The sequence below is a fragment of the Haliaeetus albicilla genome, chromosome 13, assembly GCF_947461875.1.
Source record: "Haliaeetus albicilla chromosome 13, bHalAlb1.1, whole genome shotgun sequence".
Lineage (NCBI taxonomy): Eukaryota > Metazoa > Chordata > Aves > Accipitriformes > Accipitridae > Haliaeetus > Haliaeetus albicilla.
In genome coordinates, this window is record NC_091495.1 from 21,919,086 (window position 1) to 21,937,643 (window position 18,558).

Consider the following 18,558-nt stretch of genomic DNA (forward strand, 5'->3'; position numbering starts at 1 on the left):
GCCAGAGTGGGCTGCTGCTTTCACATATTTGTCCCTTACCCACACCACAGCAGTGTCAGGGTTGTGAGGCTGTTGCAGCCCATCCCCAGGGCAGTATCTTGCAGTCAGCCATCACCCTTTCCCCTCTGGCTCACTCCTCCTCTACCATAAGGCTCTCTACCCTCCACAAAAAATGAGCATTGTACCGATGTGCACACATTTTCTCCGCTCATGGCCATAGCCACCTTGCTCCAGGCAGCAGGACACCAGGTGAACAGTCTGTCCATCGGAGAGGATACAGAGGTGGAGGGGCTTTGTGGGACTGGAGGGCTCTGTGGTGGCCGCAGCTATTTCGAGCTGGGCAGGATGCGTGTTCCCTCGGCTGTGCCAAGGGGCTGTCTGCTCTGCCTGACTCCCTTCTCTCTAACTGTAAGCCTACAAAAGCAGCAAGGACCCCAGAAGCGCCTGGCGCACTAATGAGTTTCCATATCCAGTCAAGGAGCAATTGCTAATTTGTCACCTCTTGATTATAATTTCATTAATTTGAATAATAGATGCACTCTCCCCACAGCACGCTGGGTTATTAATCACCTGCTGGACTGGAGCCTGACTGAAAAATCAGGGCCCAGGCAGGAATGTGTCCGCCCTTCAATAAACGGGGTTAATTAACAGCTCTCTGCTTGGCACCATTGATGTCATTGGGAGGGAACATGCTCCTGAGTCTGGCCACCACATCTCCATGCGCGTATGGCACAGCAGAGAGGTTAAGCTGCAAAGCCTGGGATCTTCTCTCAGTGGGGGGGAGGTGAAACCCTGACCCTGTGGATGCCATGTGGTAAGAGCTGGGCTACGGTTCACTGAGGAGGTCTCCATCTCTGTCTTTGCTCTGAGGGCTCATATTTGCTGTCTGCACTCAGAGTCCAGCTAGGTCGGAGGTGTTTGCGTGCACCTGTATTCCCCCTGCAGACAGGCTGCTCTGTGTTGTCTTCATGCCAGGGGCGGCAGGTTGCTCAGAGCACTGTCAGTGTTGGTTCACACCAGGTTTTCCTGGACCTTCTGGTCTTGCTTAGCTGACAGAGTCCAGCTGTTAATGCTGGCTGGCAAACTCCCTTGTTCCCTGCCATTGTCCATTGTGGTCAGTCAGCCTTGCTGCCTAATTCCTGCATGTCTTCTGGAGGCTTTGAAAGGGATCTCATTCTTTGTGATTGCAATGAAGGGTGGCCCAGACTGGTGGGAGACTGGCAAGGAAAGAAGATGTGGAGGGAGGAGGCCTCTCTTGCTTTGTTTCTTTTAGGAATACAGCAATGTGTCATATTTCCAAGTTAATTTCAAGGGGAAAGTAAAAGCCCATAAGCTTTTGCTTGCTTTCGGAAGAGAGCTGTTTTACAGCTCTCATGTGGTGGTCTGTCTGGAGATGGGGTAGACAGGACATGCCATGGAATCAATTCATTACAGGTTTTTGGCTTTTAGTGTTTTAACTCTTTATTCATTTGCTCCACCCAGAAATTGCTCAGAGCAAAAGATACAGTGACTCCCCAGACCTAAGAAAACCTTAGTGCTATTTTCTATTGGCTTCAGGCATCTTTTATATCTGTTGATTTTTCCCTACATACTCAATGTTGCTGCCCCTGCCTGCTCCCCATTTTCCCCTTGATGCACAAAGGGGCTGGTAAATTTGTGCAAGGTGGATAGACTCTTTACTGCCATATGATGATTTCCAGAGTGGGTGCTGCTGAGCTGAGAGCAAATAAATTATTTTAAAATTAGACTGACTAGATAGAGAATGAAAGAGAAAGTAATGAGAAAAAGTTCTTTTTCTCTTTGCCTGTGGAATATGTGGCTTTGTCTCTCGAACCCACAATATATCTGTCTGCAGATTGAAATTCAGTACTTCGCATCTGCTCTCTACTCTGGAGTTTCTTTCAGGGCCAGTCATGATATTCTGTAATCGTTTTGGCTTCTCTTCTACATATCGGGGCACCAGGGTGAAACTGAGGCCTTTACAGGAAAAATCAGAATGCCTAGTAATCATAAAATTGTCTGGTTTTCATCATTCCCACTATGCTATTTACTAACTCTTATGCTACTTGGTCTTTTTACTTACTGCCACACTGGCAGCACTCTGGCATAGCTGTCCTCATCCCTGCACACGCACGAATGAACCCGCGTTTGGGACACGCTCTGTTTCACCAGCAAGTCTAATGGCTCGATCTACATTTCTAATGCATGTTGGTTACTCCCTGGCTGGATTTGCTTCTGTGGAGGTTGTGAAAACCTGCCAGGAAGCTTTAGCTTGTTCGGGTGGTGCCAAGCTTGATGCCCTTTGCAGCTGAAGTCCTCTCAGAGTCCCCTGAGGAAGTGGCAGCCTGCCTGAGGTCAAAGGATGTTTCTTCAGCTCTTCTTCTTTAGCCGTAGGTTGAAGGAGAGTGAACTGTCTCAGATACAGGGCTTCTCGCTAGGACTTCTCCTGTCAAATGAAGGGACAGACCCTGGCCTCCTACCTGTATCACATATGTGACAATATGAAGGTAAAGATGGAGTGGCTACAGCCCTGGGCTATGTCTTGCTTCCCATGTAGCAAGCTATCCCTGATGCCTGCAGGCACAGCTCCAACCCCTGGCTCACCTAGTGCCGGCCCAGTCCTACCAAGCCAGATGCCAGCCCTGCTGAGCCAGCTGTAGCATTTAGCGAGAGCTTATCACATTGCTCCTGTTGGCAGACGGTGCCAGCAAGAGGACATCTCCCAGCCCAAGCCTCTCCTAGCAGCTCCAGCTCCATCGTGGAGCAAACCGAAGCTCTGTCACTATGAAAAGAAGCTGTATAAAATCCCGACATTTATTTATTTTTTTAATAACCCTTTTATTACCTTTTTCCCCCCTCTACAGAACTTGAAAGCTGGTTTACTCTCACAATTTGACTGTAAAATATCCATAGCCATCCAGGCAAATCTTCCCTGGGAGAGTTCCCAGACACTACTCGTTTATAATAGATATGACGAAAGAGAGAAACAGAATACAAATGGAGCGTTTGTAGCCATGGTATAAAATATTCAGCAACTAGTAGAGCAGGGTGATGTTGAATATCTCCCAGCTGATGAGAGAGCAGAGTGAAGGGGAGCTCCCTGGAGGCAATTCCTGTTCTTCTGGAGTTATTTGGTCATCGGTTTTCCTTTCTCTGGCCCCATCCAGAGCAAGCATTCACATTGCCCTACAATCCTGCCAGCCCAAACACAAAAATCAGGAGGAGGGGAAGGAAAGAAATCCCGTTTCCACCAGGCATTCAAGAGTGAGGGTGTCTTGCTTGCAGCAGGTGCAGGTATATCAAAAGAGGAATTGCTTGCTTTCTTCAGGAGAGGAGGCTAGCCATGTCGGGCAGCGACCAGTTGCCAGGTTCAGAAAGCTTCTTTGTCAAGTTGGCTTGGTCAGTCAGCATCACAGCTGGGAGCAGATAAGTCCTTGCTTCATCCATCAGACTCTTCTTCCTCCCTTCCCAGGGGCTGCCTGGGAGGGGGATGCTTTGAGTGGACAGTGTCCCCAGTGGACCGCTCCCACTGCAGTCCCCTGCCACCTCTCTCTCACGTCTTTTAGCTCAGTGGTAGCCAGGTTATAATCTGCATGGCCTCCTGCCCGCTGCTGGATGCTCTTGCAGACCCTGCAGCAAGAGATGCCTTCATGGTCAGACCACAGGAGGAAGGTTGCTCAGAGGGACGAGGAAATTTCAGCCACAGTGGGTTTAGCTTTTTGTTTGGCCATTATGGTCCCCATGGTACCCAGTGATTGCTAACACTATAGCCCCCTAGCTTGTGAACCAGTGACTGTGCTCATGGGGAAAACACTTGGGTCAAAAAGTTTACTTGCTCCCAGGGGTACCTACATAAAAGCAGTGATGTAGGATGTACCAAAGCAGCATTTTTTTAGCCTCCTTCTGATTTGAGAGCTCACTGGTAGACCCTTTTCAAACTATATCTGCTGTGTTTCTAATAGCAGTAGTCACTGCACACAGGCTTACAATGAGATATGGCCTCAGAGAGGGGAGAAGGCAAAGACCGCACCTTGCCCTGGGGTACCTCCCAATATGGGACTGTTCAGCTGCTTCCTGCAGTGAAACTGGCAAGTCCTGGGCTTCACGAGCTGGGCATGATTGAATGCAATGTCTGAAGACCCTGCTCTTGGCTTGCAATTTTTGTACTTTGAGCCTCCTTTCTGCAATAGCAGTGTCATGATCTTACCTTGGCCAGTTCCTCTCCCAGAAATCAGGGAACAGGCTTATTTTCTGGCATGTGTCCAGCATCTGTGAAACTCATGAAGAGTTAAAGATGCTGTTGTTCCAGCTTAGTGATGACACAGACTTTATCTGACCACCCCAGCTAAGTCTAGCCTATGTATAATCAGGGTGGGAAGCTTCCAATGAAATTGTAAACTACTCACTGCTCTACAGCTCTACAGCTTCTTGAGGAGGGGAAGTGGAGAGGGAGGTGCTGATCTCTTCTCCCTGGTATACAGTGACAGGACACGTGGGAATGGTTCAAAGCTGCATTAGGGGAGGATCAGACTAGATATTAGGAAACATTTGTCTACTGAGAGGGTGGTCAGACACTGGAACGGGCTTCCTGGAGAGGTGATCGAGGTGGTCAGGCAGTTGGACTAGATGATGATTGTAGGTCCCTTCCAACTGAACTATTCTATTCTATTATACTGTGAGGAACAGTGCTTGGGACTGATTAAGAGGGACTTTTGTTCTGAATCACTAGAAACAGTAAGACCTGATCAGATCACTTGCCACAGCATCCAAGTTCAAGAAAGCCATAAGCTGTTTCACAGGGGTAATTGGGTTGTAGGCAGGCCACTTACACTGGTGGTGTCACCACTGACGCCCTCCTGCTGAGTAGGAAACACAGATCTGGAAGGCCTGCCAAACTGAATTGCTGCTTTACTTCTTCAACTCAGATAATGCAACCAGTGCAAAGGTGTGTTTGAGAGGTCGCGATGGATGATCACATACAGGAGCAAGTGTTAGAATGGATGCCATGTGGCTGCATCTTGTTTCTGACAAGTGACAGTAGTCAGAGCTGTCAGGCCACACAGATTGATAGGTACAAGCTATGACAATGTAAAAGCAATTTGAACCATGAAGGTGTCCTTTTTGTAAGATTCAACATTGTAGCTCCCTCCTCCCTACCCAAACCTTGTTTATGAACACAGCACCCTGCTATTGCACACAGCTATACAGGTGGCACCCTGGAGGTAGCTGCATTCTGTTGGATATATAAAGTTTGCCTTACATACAGATGCATCTTTCATGAAATCCATGCCATTATCTCCAGTGCAATAACTCTACACAGTAGAGATTACATCACTGGATTGATTGAGGGGAGGCTGATTTTCCTAATGAGTAGGATTCACTTCCCTCTAGGCTCTTGAAAACAAGTTGCAGTTAGAGTTAAGTGAACAGTTGTAATGAAAAAAATTATTAAATTTTTTTAATACTCTTTCCACTTATTCAGATGGGTTCTTGGCTTTACTCATTCCTCCATCAATAGATGTGTATTTGACTAATGTTTTGTGCAGACATCCAGCAGCTTCCTGAGGGCTATGGTATGGACCCTTTGGATAGACTGTGCTCTTCTGGTAGTATCTGCTTTGGTTTTTGGGAAGTTAGTCAATTACCATGAGCAAGGATCATAAATACCTGGCAAAATAACCACATGTTTGTGGTTCAAGCTCTGTAGGTTCAATACAGTGGCTCTGAACCAAAGACCACTGAAATTGTTTTCCTAAAGGCTTCAGTGAACTTTGGGTTAGAGCCATAGATTTAAAGATTATTAAGACCAAATGGGACCAATACATCATCTAATCAAACTTCCTGCATAACCAAGGGCAGAGGACTCCCTTCAGTTACTCTTGCTGGAGCCCAATAAATACTATGTGTCTACACCTTCATTTGATGTTTACTTACAAAGACCACCAACAGCATGCTTGACACGGCTTGCAGGTGTGGGACTGAATCATCCCTAAGCCAAAGAGCTTGGCATGTAAAGCTGAAGAAAACATGGAGAGGAGGGAAAGGTGTTCAGATGTGGATTGGCTATGTGTCATTTTTATTCCATGAATGACATGTCTTCATGTTGATGCAGGCATTCTGCTTAGTACCTTGAATCTGGGTGCACTGATCCCCACCTTTCCTTGCCCCTCACTAAAAGTGCATCACTGAATCAAGTTCCCAGTGCAGATAGCCACTGAACCGTTGCCTTTTTCAAAAGTCCTCCTCTTCTGTCTTATCAGTCATGATCTGAGCACATTCCTGCTGCAGAATTTGTTGAGAACGTTGTCAGAGGCACAGGTTGCTGACACCAATTCATTTGCTCCTGCTCACCTGATTTGAGTCACTGTTACTCTCTGGTGGGAAGCTTCTATGATTCCCCCCTCCCTTGCTCCAGGCTCTCAACAAAGCATCTTTCCATTCAGACTTGGCTTACAGCAGCAGCAGCCACCTTGCGCAAAGTTGAGTAGCTGTAAGGATATATTGCAACCTGATTGTCTCCTGAGACATCAGGTGTTGCATCAATTATTCAGACCCTGAAATTGTTAGATACAAAACTTAACAGACACTTAAGAGGAAACAGGAGCTCACAGTGCATATCCAGCTACTTCTTTAGCACTCCCAGGTCACTCTTCTGTTCTCTCCATGGACCATTAACTATTTCACCAGTGCCATAATTGTACAAGTGGAGACTGAACCTGGTTATTCCAGGTGCACATCTGGAGACCCCCCTGGGTGCTCTGACAGGATAAAGGCTGGGGGGAGTTTGTGGGCAGAGTTCATAACTATCTTGCACTACTTGTGCAACCATCCCAATCTGTTCTTGAACTTCAACAAGACATGATTTGGTACCATGTATTGAAATGCTTCCCAGAAGATCAAAAAATGCTCAACAAGTATCGGTCATCACCATTACTTCCAGGAGTGACTGCCTCTTCCAAAGAGAGCTCTGCAGGGATGACAGACACCCCAGCACTTGAACTGAAGAAGTTTGCAGATCCAGGCTGGGAGTCTCACTGTCTCAGCCAGTCCCCTGGGAAGTTTCTGGTGAAAGCACAGCCAGGCATGAAATGGGAAAGGAGTGTCTTGCTATAATGCATCCTGCCTCAAAGCTGGGAACACAGTCTAACAGCTTTCCTGTAGCGAACCACTTCCCAGGCCTGAAACATTCACCTCTCATGTCTCCTTGGGTCAGGCAGAGGAGGAGGCCAGAGAACAGATTATGAGTGGTATCTTCAGTTCAACAGGAAGAATACGTGATCTCAGCTGCTCATTCCTGCTGTCTTGCTGGCTTCAGCATCACACTAAAACAGCCCATCTGCTCCAAGCCCTGCAGCCGTGCAGCTGCCCTGTGCTTGGCTCCCAGGACTGAGAGACCACAGACTGGGTCATGATGGGGAAATAGGTTGTTAATAGGGATAGAGAAGAGACGGGCAAAGTCTTCCTCAGCATAAGTACAACTGCTTCTGCAGGGTTCTTGTCAGGAACCCTTCCACACACACCACTTGTATTTTGGGGGCTCTGGGAGGCTCCCTCCTGTCTGGCTGAGATCTTTGCAAAGCCTTCCCACAGAAGGGAGGCAGGCAGACTCCCCCTGTCTGGCTGTTGTGCTCTTTTAAACCTGGCAGAGTCTATGAAGCAGACTTCGGTTTCAGCTCATCTGAGAGAGCTGAGTACAGTGCATGCTCTCAGTCTGAGAGCTGAGCACATGAATTGCTCAAAGGACCCAGCTGTCTCTGGTGGCAAAGATGAAAGGGTCTGTTATCAAAGCTGGGAGAAGAGAGAGCATTTGCCTGGAGGCATCTGGGCATGTCACGAAACAGAGGGTGAACAAGGAGTAAGCAGACCTCACCGCAACTATGTTTCGCTCCGCTTCTTGAGTCTGCAAAATTGGTGGGAATAGTTGCCTATGCATGGCAACTTCTTGCTAGGTTCCTTGTACTCCCATTTTCCCTCAGGCTGGCCTCTCCTCCCTAAGGTAGTACCCAGCACTTCTGGAGACCACCAGCTACAGCAACACTAAGAGGGAAGGAGCTGCCTGGCTGCCTCAGACTGCTTGATTCCAGAAAACATCAGAGGGGAAGAAAGATGAGCTGCTGCAGGTCGCTTACTTGAGGCACAGAGCAAGTGTAATGATCTTGACTGTGGGCTGGCCAGCACTGCTGCCTACAGAGGCTCTTCTTCACAGCTGCTCCACCAGACTAGGTCTCAAGCCCTGCCTTGGACATGGTCTTTGTAATGAGAAGCCATGATCTCGCATTTACCCTCTGTAGGGCCTTAGGACCATAATCAAGACAGTCCATTCTGGGGTTTGAGATTAATTTAGATCCTGTAATCTACAGTGGTCAACTTTAGGAGAGCGGTGAGTGATGCAGGCTGCCAGGTGAGAAGAGAGAGGTTGGTGTGTCTGACAAAGACCAACACTGGCTGTCTTCCTACTCAGGACAAACAGGAGTCTGACCCTACCAAATCATCCTCTGGGCCTCCTTTGGAGCCCTGTCTGGACATAACCAAGCCCCTGTGCAGGTGGTGTTGCTGGCAGCTGAAGCTAGGGCCAGCCCCGCTTCCCCATCGCATGCCCCCTAAAGGCTAATTCATATGCCTTCTGTCCCCCTGTCCCACATGCCTACCAGAAATGGTGCAGAAATAGTCCCACAATTGCTTATTAAATTAAGAGAAAGATGGTGCTGTGTTTGGAATGATTAGGGCTACAATAAAGGCAGCGGGGCTGGGCTGTTTTGCTGCCCACAGAACCTGTCTGCCTTGCACTGGGGGAGTCAGGGCTTTGTGGGTGCATCCCCACCAGCACATCCCATCCTGCTTGCCAGGAGCTGCACAGAGATACGAAGGCAGTGGCGGCGTCCATTTCAGTGGTGAGCACCTGGGGCTCCCTCTGCCCTGCCTGGGGCCAAGCCAGAGGCAGTGCTGGGCATGTACACAGCTGTGGCCCTGACAAGTGACCAGCTCTGAACTTACCCCTGAATCACCCTTTCCCTGACCAGACACTTTGTACCTTTATACCTTTATATCTTTCTTCCCAACAGAATTTCACTGACAAGAGGGGTTTTTTTCTGTTAAACACACAAAATCAAGTATTTGGTCTCTCTAGTTTATCTATTCAAGCTCAGCAAGGAATGCGACACTGCTGTATGAGAAGGGTCTGTTTCTGCCTGCTCTGCATTTACATAGATTGTATTGTTGCACTTTGCTGGGCTGTAAACAAGCATGCATCCAGCTGAGAGAGTGGTAGGCACCATCCTGCCTGCTTGCCTAGGCAGGAGGTCTCCGGGAGGTGTGGGGAAACTGAGGACCTGGTCACTACTAGACTGAGCGTCTGGACTGAAGGCAAGTGGGACCATGGCTCGGCAGGTGGGAAGCTGCTGCTAGCCTGATCCCATGGTCAGATCTGCTGTGAATTGCCATGGTGACTTCTGCGCCGGCCGTGGGCAGGCGCTGTGCAGCATGGCAGCGCGGTGAGCTGGCACATGGGAGCAGAGCTGCTGTTTGTGGCAGCTTTCAGGGGCTGTGAAAACACAGCTGGGCTTGGGGCTGAGAGTCAGACACCCCATCTGTCCTGTAGGGAAGGACATAGTCTGTCCACATTGCCCCCTGCAAAATGTTTAAGTATGGGAAAGGGATGTGCTTAAGCAAGACAGTATAATGAGTTGGATATGAAGTTGGCGAAAAGCCCAAGGACTCCCGATTCTTGCCTTTTAAATGCCAGACTCTGTACCCTCCCTCTACCCTGTTCTGACTGCATATTGGATGGGCCTTTGTTCTTCTGAGTTAGCATAAATTTAACGTTATGGAGCATGGAAATTCTTTTCTTCCTTTTTTAAATTCCTTAAACCACATCCTGTTGTCCACACACAGAAAGCCTGTTACTGGTCACAAACAACCTCTGAGGGAATTTTTCATGAAAAAGGGTGGCAGGATTTTTTTCCATACACATAGCATCAAAGATGGAAGTCTTGCATCATTCATCTTTCCATGCTAACACTTTCTCTAATTAGACTGTGGATCAAATGAGCAAAGGAGCTCAAGCAAAGCTCCATTGCAAGTCTGCTCCTATCATATCACCATCTGCTCTCTGTGTACACAGACAGGTGGGGATGTGCTGGAGAGAAGGAGCTGTAGCTGTAGTTTGCCTGCCTTCCTCACGTTAGCACTTGTATTCCTCATCACAAGGCAGGCATGACCAGACCGTTGCATTTACCCCACTGCCTGCATGCCCCAGGTCCCCCTGCCCAGCATGTCTTCCCCCGGGGTCCAGCCACATGTCTGCTTTGCCTCTTTACAGTGCAGTGTTGTTGCTTCTCTGCTGGTCCATTCCCTCCATCCCAAAATTCATATGCATGCCAGACAGGTCAGATAGTGATGGTTCATAGATCAATCTGTGCAATTGGCTTTGCCATGTCAGGGGATATTGCTTCAAGCCCATCCTCATCTGATGGTGGTTTAGGAGGTCAGGGGTGGAAATGTGTTTGCTTCTTTGATTTTTTAAATCCAGACTAAAATCCAAAGAAAATTCCCTGTAACCAGATATAAGTAATTTTCACAGGTTTGCTGTAGGGGAAACATGGCCAATCAAAATGTACCATATTGCTGTTTATATCCCCAGAAAGTCCCAGCTACAGCAGGGAACTGGAAGCTTTGATTCCCTTGATCCCTTTCACTATAGCCTCCCCACCATAATGAAGCAGCTAGAGAGTGTCCCATAGCAATTAGCTAGCCTGTGGCACAGCACTGAACATGCTCAGTGCCTCTCTAAAGCTGATAGGGATGCCTCATGAGTATAGGTGGGATAGTGGTGCTTTCCAAACTCTGACCAAGACTCCGTTTTCTCACTATGGATGAGCTCTCTTAACCCTCCCACTCTAGAGTTACTAAAGTGGTGGCTGCAGGAAGGGGTCTCTGTAGTGACCTAGTGACTGGACACAGGGAATCCTGCACACCAAGTTGAGATCAGTTAGACATGTAGAGATAAAGTTCTCTGTAACCAGGAGTGGAAAGCAGAGAGGCTTTAATTGTCTTACTCTGCAGATGTTAATGTATGAAGCATCATTAGAGACTGTGAAAGAGTAAATACATCTTATCATGGCACAAAGACAACTTACATTCCTAGAAACTATGAGTCAGTACAAGCTGATATTATTTCTCCATCTCTGTCTGTGCTATGACTATTTTTCCACCCTCTGCTTCCTCGCTTTCAGAGCAGTAACTTTCCTCCACAGCACTGTGACTGAGAACACCAGCCTGACACTGACTGCTATTCATTAACATCCATTTAAATGCAAGAGGGGGAGAGACCTGTGTTTGTTGTGGGGATTATGAACAGTAATAGATTCTTTCTGGGGACTGTCATTCGCTCCTGGGATTTGCCTGTACTAAGCTTTGGGCTTTTAGTTTGTGATCAGTGGTGTTAAAACTAAACCACACTTAAGAAAGTGCTCAGAGCCCCTGTTAGAAAGGTAAGAGCTCTTTTCTCCCTGTCCTGGTTTTAGCCCTCATATTGGGTCTCCAGGTGATCTGCCAGGTTATACAAGGTCCGAGTCCTCTCCACACCGTGTATCCACTGGACATCTCTTGCCATGAATCAGTTTCTTCTGAGCTCAGTCTGTCTTGCCTGCAGTTGAAATGCCACGGGATTCCCAGTTGGGTGCCAAACCTAAACTGGAGCTGCAGCCAGGATTTCTCATGGATAGCTGATCTCGTGCAATTGCCCTGTGCTGGAGCAGGAATCCTGCAGGAGCGCAGCAGGGAGTCGCAGTGAGACCAGGCTACACATGAGCCTGCTGCCAGCCCAGCTCCTGGCTGTGGATCCCGACAGCCTTCCCTACCCATCCCACGGAGCTCTGCTGCACTTGGCACAGCACCCCGTCTCTCAGTGTGCACCGTCTTCCTCCCTTTACTTCCTAGCTGCTCTGGCTGCCTGCCTTCCATCTGAGTCATGTAAACTAAGCTGTGCCTCAGCCTTTCCCCACCCCATCACCCCACATTAAGGCCCCCCAGCTGCCCCACAGAGAGCTCTTGAGGAAACCTCTACCTTCTCTGCCATCCTGCATGGACTGTGCCCATGGCCCTGCCCTTACAGACCCTGCCTCCCTCCCAATGCTGCCTGTGCCAGCTCTTCTGGATCTACATTGCTATTCAATGCAACAGTAAAGTCCCCATCCTGTGGAAACTGAGAGAAGACCTTTTCTTATTGTAAGAAGGTAACATTTAAAGGCATCCCTTGGGCTACCCTATCTGGCAGCCCAGCTGGTGCTCTTTTGTGTGAGTGCCACTCTTTTGAAATGCCAGCTCTGGTCTTAAAGGCAGCCAGCAGAAGGTAGGCTCACTCTCCCTATAATTGATTCCTCATTACTTGTCAACGGCCTTTATTCTCCCTTTTGATTGGGAAGAAGGAATAATACAGATTACAAGACAAATGCAAAGATTACCTTGTATGGGGAGAGGTAACAACAGGATTGCTGGTGTTCTGGGACTTCCCTTGTGTTTGCCTGTCTCTGGTCAGCTGAAGAGATTTAGCAGCAGATAGATGTCCTGTCTTTGTGTGTGCCTCACCAGCAGGTGCCCTTAGGAAACGCCAGACACATCAGATGAGGGAGATGGGGAAGGGGTGACGACAACAGAAATAGGTAACAAAACTGGCCAGCTGGATTTGGACTCTGATACAGAAAACTAGGCATGATTATAGTATAAAACCAGGCAAAAGGGGTGGCTGCAACAGCTGGTGCTGGAGAACGTCCCAGATGGGCCTTTCACATCTCTACTGATGGAGGCATGGGGGTTGGAGAGCAGGTCCAACGTTGATTCTTCAGTTTATGACCACTGGAAAGGCAGAAGAGCTCAGGTACTTCTGTTCTCTAGTGTCTTCTTGCTCAGCTCTCATAAAACGTTTGCTATGTTTCCAAGTTCCCCTCTAAGTAAGTGAATGTTATTATCCTTCTTGATTATCGTCATCATATCATGTCAGCAGATGAAAGCAGGTAAAAGCAGTTTGCTAAGGACCACGTGGCAAGTCAGTTCACAGCTCTGAATGGACTCCTCACACCCCACACATGCGCGGACCATGCATTGGCCACCTCTGGCAAAGTGGAATTTGGAAATATAGTTTGTGCTTTAGGAGGGGCACCTTACAAGCATCAGGTGGCTGGTTTGGTCTGAACTTGTGTGACATGCTGAAAGCTACACAGGGAGTGAAGATTGTTAATAAGGCATGAGATAGGTATTGCTGGATTGCATGGAGGTGGGTGTTGGCAGGTGTGAATTCACCAGAGGTCAGGAGCTGTGGATGTCAATATCTACATAGTCTCCACCTCCCTTTTTAGCCTGGGGCTTAATCTATGGATTTTCATGACTGTAAGTGGGATCCTGGAACAACATCTGATTTCAGGACAGTCGGCTGAACCCAAAGCTTTCCATTGGAAAACACAAAGGCCCACAGCACTTGTACCACTACACAGTTGACTTTGGGGGCTAGACTGAAAAATGGAGATAAAGAAGCTCTGAGCAATTGGAAAGTTGACTTGGAGCTTTCTGTAGTTCAGGACTGCAATGTTTTATGGCTCTGCCTGGAGCTCAGATCTGAAGGTTCATTTCCAAGTACCTCCATCACAGGCTACATGTCCTTAAACTTGACTGGCAGCCTGTGGCAGACTGACACATGGTAAAAGGGAATAAAGTAGAAGACCTGCACAATCTTTAACATCTGCAACACTGTGGACCCAGTTCAGATGGGATAGAGGCTTCATCCCTGTTTAGTTTGAAGTCCTGGAGTCTCTGCCATGCCTCCCAAAAGCACATTCCCAATGACAGCATTACTGGGAAAGGGAGGTGTTGTGGTTCTTTCCCAGCCTCAGCGAGGCTGTGTAACTTAGCAGCAATTGCAGGTAGGGCTATGAGATCTGACTCCCCTTCACAACTCTGACTGATTTGTAAGATGGTCGTGGGCATGCTGTTCGTCTGTTTTGACCTTCAGTTTTCCATGTGTAGACAAGGGTGGTGAAACACCACATGTTGTGGCAAATAAAGGAGCTTCCTTTCCAATTGCAAACCGTTTGAAGAATGCCTGCTTGTATTCAGTATTGTTCTTTTAGGGAATTCGTGGGCCAAAAGGTTGAAACTTTTTTCCTGATGCTGCAAGGACATGGAGTTGTCAGCCAGGATATGCTCAGGCTTGGTTTGGGTTTAGGCCAGGCATTCACAGCCAGTGCTTTGGGGGCACTAATTTGCATTCCAGATGCGTCTCTCGGTCTCCTTCTCTCTCGCCTTCGCTTTTTTCCTAGGGCATCAAAGTTCATTTGCTGCCTGATTTGTCCCAGTGCTGGCTACTCAGCCAGGCTCTTGCGCAGCAGATCCTAGCTGCAAGTCCCCAAATGAGGGTAGAATAGACAACAGTTGTTTTTAATCCTTGCTTGCTAGCAGCTTCATATTAATTCTTCATTCACTCTCAAAACCTCACCTCACCAGCTCTGGTGTCTGTAATTAGCTGCTCTGAACACACTCCTGTTCACATTGATCTATGGGGTTATGTTTGGCCAAGGGCCTCCATGAGGGCTAGGTATCCTACTTAGAGAGACTTTCCCTGGTAGGAAGCTCCTGAGGGCAGGGAGGACACCAAGAAACCAGTGGCTCAAAGCTGGTTTTGCCAGAGGTTCCTGTAGTGATTTCTCTCGTCCTTGGCACCATGTTTCCAGGAGAGAGATCCCACTCACCTACCTCTGTCTCCCCAAGGTTGTGCAGTGCCAGGTGGTCTCAACAGAGAGAGAAACAAGTTATTTCACTCCTTATCTTGGGTTGTGGTGTGCATCCCAAACTGGATACCACCGGGGAAGGGAATTGGATACACCCTCCCTGTCCTTCATCTAGTTTTCTCAGCTAGCCTTTGTGCTAACACTGAATATTTCCAGGCAATAACATGCCTCTCTTTCTTCGCTTCACTAAATTATACACATATTTCATTCTTTTAACCTTTTCTTGTAAGTCAGCCACTTAGAATCTAAACATTTCATCATCTTTATTATGCATCTCTGAACTCCCTGTGATGTATCTCTCGCTTTCTGACAGCCAGGAGCTTGACAGGGGTACTTCCAGGCCCTTGTCCTTCACACAGTGCCCCCAAGGTTGATGCGCCAAGAATGAAGCATTTCAGGGGATCACGTAGAAGGGAGATTATATAGGAAAGTCTCTTTTCCTGTCTCTTCCCCTGACTTCTTGCTGCTGCCTCTCAGAAGGGCATGCTCAGACAGGAATGTAGCATCCCAAGCGCCAACAGACTATGGACGTATAAGTAAGGGTTATTATTGCCTCTCTGCTCGCAGGTGTAATATGTCTGTGTATGGAGACTAGAAACACTGATGAACAACAGCATGACTAGAGTTGTGATTATTTTTTGGTTCACCAGCTGAATTGGAAAAAAAAAAGGAAGAATGTTTCAGGTCAGCCCTGAGTGAATGTTTAAAAATGTTTTTTCACTGGAACAAAAAAGGAAAAAAAGTAATCTGAGGAGATTACTGAAAAGATGCTGCAGGAAGACACACTGGGATGGTTTCATTTGCGGATGGAGGGTAGGGGGCTATGACACTGTTTTCAAAGTGAGAACTGGAAATGCTTTAAGATTTCTTGGCTATGGTTTTGGTTTAATGGCAGGTGAAAGCTTTTGGGAATTGCTTTGTTTGAAAGAACTTGAAGTGGGTCTTGATTCACAGGGTCTTTGCGTCCCTCTGAAAACATGGGGCTGGGCTGAAACAGGCAATGTGGCACAGGCAATGCCACCCAGTGCTAGCAAAGAATGGCTGCTTGCTCCAAGGCTGCTTTCAGGACAAGTGGCATCTGAGGACACAGGTTTATCTTTCTGCAGCTGATGGCCAGGGAGAGGGCTGTAAGCTGCATAGCATATGTCAGGTGTTAGTGGTGAACAGGGAGAGGCAAACATGGGTCATGGGCTCTCCAGTTCAAGTGGGATGTAGAGAAACTGGTGTGGGTCCAACAGAGGGGCATCAGAATGGTCAAGGGCCAGGAGCAGAAGTCATGGGGAAGAGAGGTTGAGGGAACTGGACTTGCTCAGTCTGGCAAAGAGGAGGCTGTTATCAGCCCTTGGCCCCCAACAGTTTGAAGGGCAATTTCAAAGATAATGGAGCCAAAATCTCATCAATTAGTATTAGACAATGTAATAGGGAACAGCAGCCACAACTGGTAGCACTGGAGGTTCATATCGGACATTAGGAAAAGTTGATTTTGTCAGGGAATTTCAAAACTTGGCCAGGCAAAACCATGGTGCCCTAATGTAGAGCTGGAGACAGCTTCAAGCTGGAGGTTGGATGGGATGCCTCTGGAGGTCCCTTGCAGCTAGCATTTCTGCCACACCCTTCTTGTGCCACCCCAGCCATGCTACAGACTGCTTCTTCCTCTTACTGTCCTCTTTGTATTCATCTGCATCTGTGTCCTCCTCTGAATAGCCCAGACGGATGAAAGATTGCCAGTGACATTTGCCTGTCAATCCTGGAGAAAGCTGGATCCCTCCAGAGGTTACCGCTGGGGCTCTGCAGGCTGTCCCTGGGCTGGCTGGGGCATACAGCTGTGGCTTGAGGCTGAGCCCCAGAGCTATGCTGGGGGCCAGGCCAGCAGGCAGGGTTGCCTGCCTGCCCCCGCATGCCAGCACCCGGTTTCTCTCTTACAGGCTCCTTGAACCTGCTAGTTCGCGTGCGGAACAAGCGAGCCATCGACACCCAGGTCTGGTCGCTCAGTGGGAACCGGGGGAACATGTGGCAGCAAGCACACGTGCCCATCAACCCACCCGGACCCTTCCAGGTAAGTCAGGTCCACAGCCAAGGAGCCACCTGCCACCTGTCCTGTCCATGTGCCATGGGCTGTAGGAGACTTCCCAGCAGACATCTGCCTCCGTGGCACAGGGGCTGGTCAGGCACAGGGAGGGCACTGGGAACTCTCTACCCCCCAGGCTCACTGGGGCAAGGCAAGAGCTTGGTAGATGCACAGAAATCAAATCCACTTCTCTCTGAATCCATCCAACGTTATGTGCAAGCATCAGTTTGGCAGTATAAATTTTCTGATTATTGCTGGTCTGGAAACTGCTTGTCAGAGAGCTCCTTCTGGTACCAGGTCTGTGTGACAGGTCTCTTGGAGTTGAGCAGTTGGGGGGTGCTGGCCTGCTGGTGTAAACTGACTTTGAGTGCTAGAAGTTTCTTCTAGCATGTGCTGCAAGAGCCCACCCCCACTGTCCCCCTGGTTTAGGACTGTAGGACAGCTTGTGAATATGAACAGGGCACTCTGTATCTGCTCATTGAGTTGTTTATGTGTACCCAGGAAGTGGGCTGCTTTGTTACTGGATGTTTTATCGCTGATGGTTTTGCCCAACATGCTACTTTGCTGTTGTAGGGTTGTTTGTGAGAGCTGGGTCTGTGCAGGCTAGTAAGTTGTGGCACTGTAGCAAAATGCTCAGCATGCTTTTGGGTGCTTTACAATAATAAATAAGAATTTAGTTACTCTTGCAAGCACTGTTCATTATTGGTTGGCTTGTTAGTGCAGCACACTTAATAAAGTAGAGCTCTATATACTCATTTATTACTCTACAGATGCTTAGCACACGGGGTTGGTCCCGTAAGCAGTGGGGTCTGGCTCTCCAGATCCTATGAGTACTGGAAAAACAGGGAGGAATCATTCACTTGGGGACCTGATAAGATCTGGTGTGTGCCCTGCTCACCTCTGCAGAGCCCCACAGCGCGGGAAGGGTCCTCCACAACTGCAGCCTCACACTGGGCTCTGTCCCATGCTCTGCTTTCAGATCATCTTCGAAGGTGTCCGGGGCACGAGCTACGAGGGGGACATTGCCATTGATGACGTCACTCTGAAAAAGGGGGACTGTCCAAGGAAGCCAATTGGACCGAATAAGGGTGAGAGTATGCACGCTTCAGAGGAAAACAAGTTGTTGGGAGCGCATACACGAATGCTTGTGCTAGGGATGCGCAGCTAATTTCAGAGCACATTGACATGTTGGTGGGACTCAAGAAGATGGTTGGCTCCATCAGCAGAAGTCAGCAGAGAGGCTGTCAGACTCTTGAACTTGTTCTTTACAGTCATGAGTTAGCAAGAGCTTAGAGGAACAACCAGATCCTGTAGGGACTGTGCTGCCAGACACCAGTGTGTTGAAGTCTGCACCAGTATGTTGAGTTGGGGGTGTCATCCCCAAGCAGCTAAAGGCTTCTGCAATATCTCATTTCCTGGAAACCCTAGGTATGGGAGCTTTGGAAAGGGAAAGACCTTCTTCAGGCTCTAATGGCCTCTGCAACATTAAGTCCGTCCTTCTCCAGGAAAAAAAATCTGCCTTTTGGGGCATGGAGCCAGGGAGGGCTGGGCTTCTTCCCATTGACCTCTGAGCAGAGAGGCACCGGCAAACAGGGTATTGTACATTCAGGATGGAAGCAAGCTACCCGAGCTGCATATCACCTCCCTCCTGATCCTGACAGTGAGTTCTTGAGCTAAATCCCAGCAGCCCCTTTCCAGTCCATCCACATCACC

The 18,558-nt window shown here is 48.4% G+C and overlaps 1 protein-coding gene across 4 annotated transcripts in view; it reads left to right on the forward strand.

Annotated features, from left to right (window-relative positions):
• The window catches only part of MDGA1 (MAM domain containing glycosylphosphatidylinositol anchor 1), a 147,734-nt gene that overhangs the window by 123,821 nt on the left and 5,355 nt on the right, over positions 1-18,558 (forward strand). For all 4 annotated transcript variants that reach the window (XR_011327495.1, XM_069800386.1, XM_069800385.1 and 1 more), the window contains 2 exons: positions 16,703-16,833; positions 17,825-17,933. Coding sequence is in view for 3 of the 4 variants with exons in the window: in XM_069800386.1 (XP_069656487.1) it covers positions 16,703-16,833; positions 17,825-17,933 (240 nt within the window). In the remaining variant the exon portion in view is untranslated. The remainder of the gene's footprint in view (positions 1-16,702; positions 16,834-17,824; positions 17,934-18,558) is intronic.